The sequence below is a fragment of the Solanum tuberosum genome, unplaced genomic scaffold (assembly GCF_000226075.1).
Source record: "Solanum tuberosum cultivar DM 1-3 516 R44 unplaced genomic scaffold, SolTub_3.0 scf00379, whole genome shotgun sequence".
NCBI lineage: Eukaryota > Viridiplantae > Streptophyta > Magnoliopsida > Solanales > Solanaceae > Solanum > Solanum tuberosum.
In genome coordinates this window covers 399,125-406,726 of record NW_006239309.1, presented here as the reverse complement: position 1 = coordinate 406,726, position 7,602 = coordinate 399,125, and the positions used below count along the sequence as shown (strand labels likewise).

The window sequence follows — 7,602 nt, the reverse complement described above, 5'->3', positions numbered from 1 at the left end:
TTTTTTTACAAAATCGCTGCCACAGCAGCGATTTTTAATAAAAAAAAATAAAATTTTTTTTTAGACGAAATCGCTGCTAGGGCAGCGATTTTGCCCTTTTGGCTAAAATAAAAAGTGATGTGCCCTTTTGGAATTTTTGACCATTTTTTTTGCCCTTTAGGCTCCGGACTCCTGATTTGATATAACTATGCAAATTTTTACCGTACCAAATCGTATAAATTACCATAGCTAAGTAATTTCATGAGGTGAACATGCATGTTAACGACAAACTAAACAATTAATATATGAATTTAATCATCCCCAACAAATAATAAGCAAAACATAAGAAAAATATGAAATTAAAAAAGAAAAAATTACCTTGAAAAAAATTCGAGCTTGAAATTGATTTGAGAGTTCTTGTTTTTCAACCTCACAAAATTGCTTGTAATCACAAATTCACAAAAAAAAAGATTATAAAACCTAAGGTACCAAATATAAATAGCTATTACAATTGGAAAAAAGATAACGAATCTCAATTCTAACCAAGAAAGGAACAAATAAAACAAGGAAAATAAGGAAAAGTCCTTATTCGAAAAGGAAAATAATCATCGAACGTAAAAGTTTATCATAAAAGGGAACTAAATATCTATCCCTTCTTGGAAATAAATTATAAACAAATAGTGACTACAAAAAAAAAAAAAAAAAAAAGTGAATGAAAATTTGGTCGTTAAAAGTCTTAATTATCCAATCATTAATTATTGGAATATTTTTTTTCACTATAAATATAGTTATAGCGACTGAATTCATCTACCTTCGTTAAAAAAATGATTAAAAGTTGAGTTTTAATTTTTAATTTTTATTTTTATTTTTTTGTGCACTTATTGTACGTGACATTGCTTTAAAAATACACCATTCACAATCAGAAGGGTCACCAATAATGAAGAAGTGTCCCTTGAACTTATAGTCTTCTAAGTATTGGAGTGTTTTTTTTTCTTTCTTTTTTTAACTCCTTAATAGTTTTATAACTTTTATGCTAATGAAGGTCAAAAAGTTGAGGAAAAATATAATATGCACTAACCTTTCATTATGAATGGTTCCCATTCGAAGAAAGATTTTATATTAGATCTTTTGCATATAATTTTATCTTTCATTTCTGTAATAGACCTATTGAACCCAATGATTTCCTGGGGCGGGAGATAGAAGCACAACTACGGTTTCGACCGAACCTAATAGTGTTTATATATATGTTTAAAAGATTTATTAAATATGTATAAAATAATAAGTTTAAGACCCAATTATTAAAACTTGAAGTAGCCATTTTAAAATTCAGAACACATAAAATTTAAATTTTGACTCTGCCTGTCAACACAATGATAACTTCTACTTGAACAAGGGCTTTCTTTTTATGTGATAGAATACAAAATTTAACATAAATCACCCACCTCAATAATGAGAAGAAAGTATTATATTTGGAAATTTGGTGCACATTTATGTAAGTGTTAGATAGTAAAACAAAAACATATGTTTTAGGCCAATCAGAAGAAGGGAATGTGACAAGAGATGAAAAAGATGGTTCCAATGGGAAGGGAATCTTGAGATGGAAATCCTCCTCAGAATCTATTAGATTCCATAAAAACAGCACATTATCCAATGAAGATTCCTTTTTCCATTGGTTTTGGAGGTTGATTTTGTGCTACTATAATGTTTTTTTAGCATTTGATAGTACCCTACATCTAGAGCAGAATTTATTCCCATTTTGTGTTAATGTAATATTAACATTGTATTATGAAGATTCATCATGAATTAACAAACAATAAATTTTACATTTGGTCGTTAATGTATCGCGATATGTTGTTTTGCACACATCTTGACAATTGAACCACTACATGTCATCTCCTAACACAGGTGTCAGGCAGTGGCGGAGCCAGAATTATCAATAAGGGGTTCAAAATCTAAAAAAATAGACACACGAAGTTGCCGAAGGGGATTCAACATCTACTATATATACCTAAAAAACTATTTTAACCATGTATAAATCATATAATTTTCAACCGAAAGGGGTGCGGATGAACCCCCTCATTGTAAGGTGGCTCCGCCACTGGTGTCAGGTAATCTGTCCACCAAGGCTTAGACAAATGTGAAAAAATCACCTATCTTTTTTGTGAATCCGTTGGGACTTGAACCTAAAATAACATGATTCTCCTTCCACTTAATTGACCATTATAGGCCACAACCTAGGGTGCTTTTGAGAACTAATTAAATGGAAAATGCAATTTAGGGACTAGCAACTTATATTTCAATCTTGCTGGTTAAAGATGAATATGAACAAGTTGTAGAACATATAAAAAATTTGATTGTGAAAATTTACATACAGAAACTATTATAGACTATACTATAAGAAACATGAATAAAAGTTAACAGTGAGCAAATTTACAGACAGAAAAAGTGGCATCTTCAGTAAGTGATCACTCTGTTGCAGATGCTTTAGCTAAGATCAACTTGTAACTTGATTGACATGTAAAACAGTGTAAGAATGGCACCTTGTGGAAATGGAGCATATCTAGCAACATTGGATCCGACCCACACAGCAATAACCACCAACGCGACTACGCTACTGCTTGTTTTGCCACAAAGCCAACTTGCAAATGAAAGGCATAATGTAAGTAGAACACCACCTCTGCCTCCCAAAATCCATGCAACTAGGTAACCAATCTTGTATCCGGAGTCCAACTTTCGATCAAGCAAGGCCATGAGGCTACTAAATGTCAAAGATAGACGAATACCTATGGTGTACATTAGGAATAAAGAGAGGAAGGCAGATCTGAGCACTTCCGCGAATGGACCTCTTTCTTCATCTAGAGTTTCTTCTTCAGACTCCTTGACTTCATCATAATAAGACGAGAAGTTTTCCCCTGTATGATACCTTTCCCAGTATCTCTCTCTTTGCATTTTTCGTCTGAGATCAGCCCACCTATAGGTCCTTATGCCATCGTCATATTCAAAGTCGTATTCCCAATATCCCCCCGAAGGCCTGTCGGTATAATCCTGATGTCGAAGCACCTGATCATACTGATTTCTTGATGATTCATTAGATAATACCTGACAAAGCCAGACTCAGCCTTTATTACACAAAAACTGTCATGAAAGCAAAAGTATTTAACATTTGAGACAGCTAGCAGTGTCAAGTTCAAAAAATATATAGGTAAGAGAAAAAAATACAATGTTAAGTTTAATGCATAGATGCAAATGCCATATTTTTTAAACAAGTTGTATCTAGGAAAACGCATGTAACTTTTATTTTTACAAACAAATATTCTAGAAGGGTTGTTCTTAAAAAACATATGTATAAATCATGTAGCAATAATAGTAAGCAACAGTTTATCCGCTAGGTGGCCTCTAGACAAAAAATCATCAATCACTTGGTGCATTAGTTTGCACTCCAGTTTAGGAAAAAGAGTTAACAGAGTATCGACCTTTGAGACCAATTCAATTTCCAGATATTTTCTTCCATATCCAAGCAATGAAAATGCAATATGACAGAGAAATACAAAAAAAATACTTGATCTGTGATCATTTCAGTATTGTCAAAGGCCCGCTTAAGCCATGGCCCATGAAGTGAGGCACAACATGTTGAGCGTTTCGCCTCACTTAGCGGGTGCTTCAGTGTCATTTTAACTTTTAAGTCTCTATGACATATTTTTCCTCTGTCAATGAGCTAATCCTGAAGAGGCGACAATAAACATTTGATAATTCGCTTTCTCATAATTTCTTTGTCCATATATTTATAATTATTAATCTTGGACTACTCAGACATATTTGTATTTTTCTCCATTTGTGACTTTCTTTATTAAAGCACACACTTTCATTGAGTTTTGCGCTTAAAGCCCCAATGGACCTTAGACCTTTTTTTACACTTTTTGCCTTTGATAACAGTATCTGCAATAGCTCACTATTGTGTGATAATCGGGTAACTGAAGCTATTACTTTGCCTGCAATATAATAGATACAAACTTCTTCCTTTAAAGCTATTTCTTTGGGTGCTTGTGATACCTAGTATCAGGAAAACTTTTAGAAACTATCGTGAGATACTATATTAACATGAATTGCTACATCAATCTCCTGCAGCGTTCCAAAGTTGATCATATCAGCATAGAGAATAGAAGTTACAGAACCCGTGGCTGGAAATTGTCAGTTTTAAAGCAGAGACATGATTATGTACAATTCAAATTATGTATCCATCTCTCGGTGTGTGTGTGTAAGAGAGAGAGAGAGAGAGAGAGAGAGAGAGAGAGAGAGAGAGAGAGAGAGAGAGAGAGAGAGAGAGAGAGAGAGAGAGAGAGAGAGAGAGAGAGAGAGAGAGAGAGAGAGAGAGAGAGAGAGAGAGAGAGAGAGAGAGAGAGAGAGAGAGAGAGAGAGAGAGAGAGAGAGAGAGAGAGAGAGAGAGAGAGAGAGAGAGAGAGAGAGAGAGAGAGAGAGAGAGAGAGAGAGAGAGAGAGAGAGAGAGAGAGAGAGAGAGAGAGAGAGAGAGAGAGAGAGAGAGAGAGAGAGAGAGAGAGAGAGAGAGAGAGAGAGAGAGAGAGAGAGAGAGAGAGAGAGAGAGAGAGAGAGAGAGAGAGAGAGTAAGAGAGAGAGAGAGAGAGAGAGAGAGAGAGAGGGACGGAAGGAAGAAGAGCATTGCAGAAATATGTATAAATGGGAATGCTATGTAAGAATATTAGTATAAAAGATACCTCCACTTCCATTTTTCCCCTCTCCTACTCACCCCGTCCCCAGGCAAAGGTGCCAACCCACCTTTCTCACTCTCAAGAGGGTTTAAATGACAGTGTCAAAATACACAATAGCTTAAATATGAATTCTAAGTTCAATAATTAAGAGATTAATATACCGAAAGCCAAGAAGGAGTGACTCACATCATATGCATGATGGATTTTCTTGAAAACCTCATCAGCTCCTGAATCCTTGCTAACATCAGGATGATACTGCATTTATGATGTACGAACAATTATTTTGAGAATGAGAGTCAGTAACTTTTGAACGGGAAATTGATAGTATAAGACAAAGCTTTTCAAAAAAAGAAGATCACAAATGCAGGAAAGGGAACAGGGATTTCTTCACATCATTCGGAAAGAAACATGCACGCTACCTTACCTGGAAAAGTTCCAATCTTTTAGAGAAGAACATTGTACTTGAGAACAGCATTGAAATGTAACCATACAAGAAGGCAGTCCTTTTGTAAGCCAACAGAAGTTCAAGACAAAAGAGCCAACCATATTGACAACAGACATGAAATATAATTATTCATGCCTTTTTACCCTGAACAAAAAAATTCCATAGCTCCACAATCTTAAAAAGATATTTTGGCAGATAAGCAGGACAAAGCAACAACCACTACAACCTCATAGGACTGTTTGTCAATGGCAAACTCTGTTCGGAAGGAGGAGAAAAAGGAAGGCATTGGTTGAGGTGATATATTGTTCTTCTCCTCCTCTTGTTTGTATGACAGGTCAGGAAGTAACTGACTTACATCCTACTTTCTGTCTCATTCCATATTATATGTGAAACCTTCACGTTGTTTATTACTCCCTCTGTCCCAATTAAGTGTCTTACTTTCCTTTTTGGTTTGTCACAAAAAGAGTGTCTCTTCCAATATTAGAAAGTTTTTTCAGTTCTGACATACTACATGGTAAGTTTAAGACCACAAGGTTTTAAGGACTACACACATCTTTAATTTAGGACCACAAGACTCAAAAGTCTTCCTTTATTTCTTAAACTCCGTGCCTAGTCAAACTAAGACACTTAGATTAAGACGGAGGGCGTACCACATTTCTGCTTCAGAAGTTTCTCATAATGATAATGCTTTACCCAATTAAAGACTGAAGCACTTCATCTCAAATTCTCACTCACGGTTGCCTTAAATAATTCTCAGTTACAATCTTTTCTAAAAAGAAGAAATAGAATGATACATCAATTACATTATTATTATTTTCATTTTTTCATTCGGTAACTAATCAGTATTGTCAAACAACAAAGACAATTAAATAAAGCAACAAATATTGCTAGTCAGGTATCCAAAAGTCAAAGGTTCAATTGTGTTATAATATCCAATAACCGCCTAAAATGCCTTCTTCTTTCCTTCTCCTTGTATATTTCTACGGAACATCTATGCCAAAAGGGTATGGTGGTACCTTGAGAGCAAGAAGACGATAGGCCTTTTTTATATCAACAGAAGAAGCATTGTGTGGAACACCAAGCACACTATAGTGGCTCTGCTGCCCGCCACCAATAGCAGATGCTGAAACTTGGGTACGAGGGTGAAAAATACCTATGCGCTTGTTAGGCCACGCCCATGGTCCAAACGAAAAGTTCTGGTTGGAGCTACCACCTTTATCAATGGAAGTGGGAGCCAAAAAGAGATAGGTCTGCATGTTATAAACTGCTCTTATTTAATCTTCCATCGCTACCTTGAGTTGCATTACCTGCGGAAATGGAAAAATACAAAATACTCAATAAAAGAACAATTCTATGAGCATCATATTGGATAAATTGTTTACATCATATTTCCTTACAAATATTCATTCTTTATCTTACAACTAGCATAAGGGTGTGTAAAGAATGCTTGTGAGATTCACAAAGTGATCATTTTTAGCATCTCGGGCAAAAATCCTCAGCTAGAGCTTACAGGTTCAACCGAACCAAGTAGTTTGGTTCAAATCCTGTATTTGTCTCAAAAAATCCACAGAATACATAAACATTACTAATTTAGAACCCAATAACTTCAAAGACCTACTAAAACAACAACATACCCAGTGTAATCCCACAAGTGGTATCTTGGTAGCGTAGAGTGTACGCAAACCTTACCCCTGCCTCGGGAAGGTGGAGAAAAGAACTAAAATCCCGAATGCATAAAAATCAAATCTTGGCTCCGCCTCTGCTACCACATATCTAAGAGACAGTAATCATTCTTCTAATTCCCATTTCAAGGATAAACATAGACAGCAAATTCAAACAGCCATTATAAAACCTAAAGGTCCTCATTTGTAATACTCAAACTGTATAATTCAGTAGTAATTACAAAAAAAAAGATGATAACTTTAACACAATTAACCAAAAAAAATTACAGAAAAACACTACTAAATTATGGTAAAATTTAATAGGCAAATACCCAAATAACTCTCAGACCCATAAACAAAGATACACAGCATAATCAAAAATCAAATTCATAAAAGAGGAAAATAGAAAAAATAGCAAAAATTACCAGTTGAAATTTTAATCGGGTGAAAATTGAGAGATTTAAGAAACCCCAAAAGAGAAGAGACAGAACAGTAGTCCGATGAGCTAGATGAAAAAATTACTTCTTTGGTCATAATAGAAAAAATAATTTTCAAAAAGATAAAATAAATAAATTAAAGCGATTTTCTTTGTTTTGTTTTTTTCTCCTTTTATTTATTGAAAAAAACACACACAATATAATACTACTTACAATATTACAAACAAAAAGCATAAGATATGGGGTAGAATTGGTTGGGTAAGTAGTAAAATATGATTATTAACTTGTAAGTAAGATCAAGAGGTATTGTATTCGAATTTCAAGTCGTGGATATGAAAAAAATCTTATTAGGAGGA

General features: G+C 34.6%; 1 protein-coding gene across 5 annotated transcripts; it reads right to left on the bottom strand.

Moving 5' to 3' along the window:
• Nucleotides 1–2,268: 2,268 nt before the first annotated feature.
• LOC102584693 (uncharacterized) lies at nt 2,269–7,365 on the bottom strand. 5 transcript variants are annotated; one of them, XM_006362189.2, is made up of 4 exons: nt 7,235–7,365; nt 6,165–6,455; nt 4,890–4,958; nt 2,269–3,078 (listed from the first exon to the last, which is right to left on the bottom strand). In XM_006362189.2, the coding sequence occupies exons 2-4, from the start codon at nt 6,402–6,404 to the stop codon at nt 2,464–2,466; spliced, it is 924 nt and encodes a 307-aa protein (XP_006362251.1). In that variant the 5' UTR covers nt 6,405–6,455; nt 7,235–7,365; the 3' UTR covers nt 2,269–2,463. The 5 variants fall into 5 exon arrangements, with proteins under 5 accessions (XP_006362251.1, XP_006362253.1, XP_015158382.1 ...); XM_006362191.2 differs by lacking the exon at nt 7,235–7,365 and adding an exon at nt 6,783–7,177; XM_015302896.1 differs by lacking the exon at nt 7,235–7,365 and adding an exon at nt 6,833–7,177.
• Between the last annotated feature and the right edge of the window lie 237 nt (nt 7,366–7,602).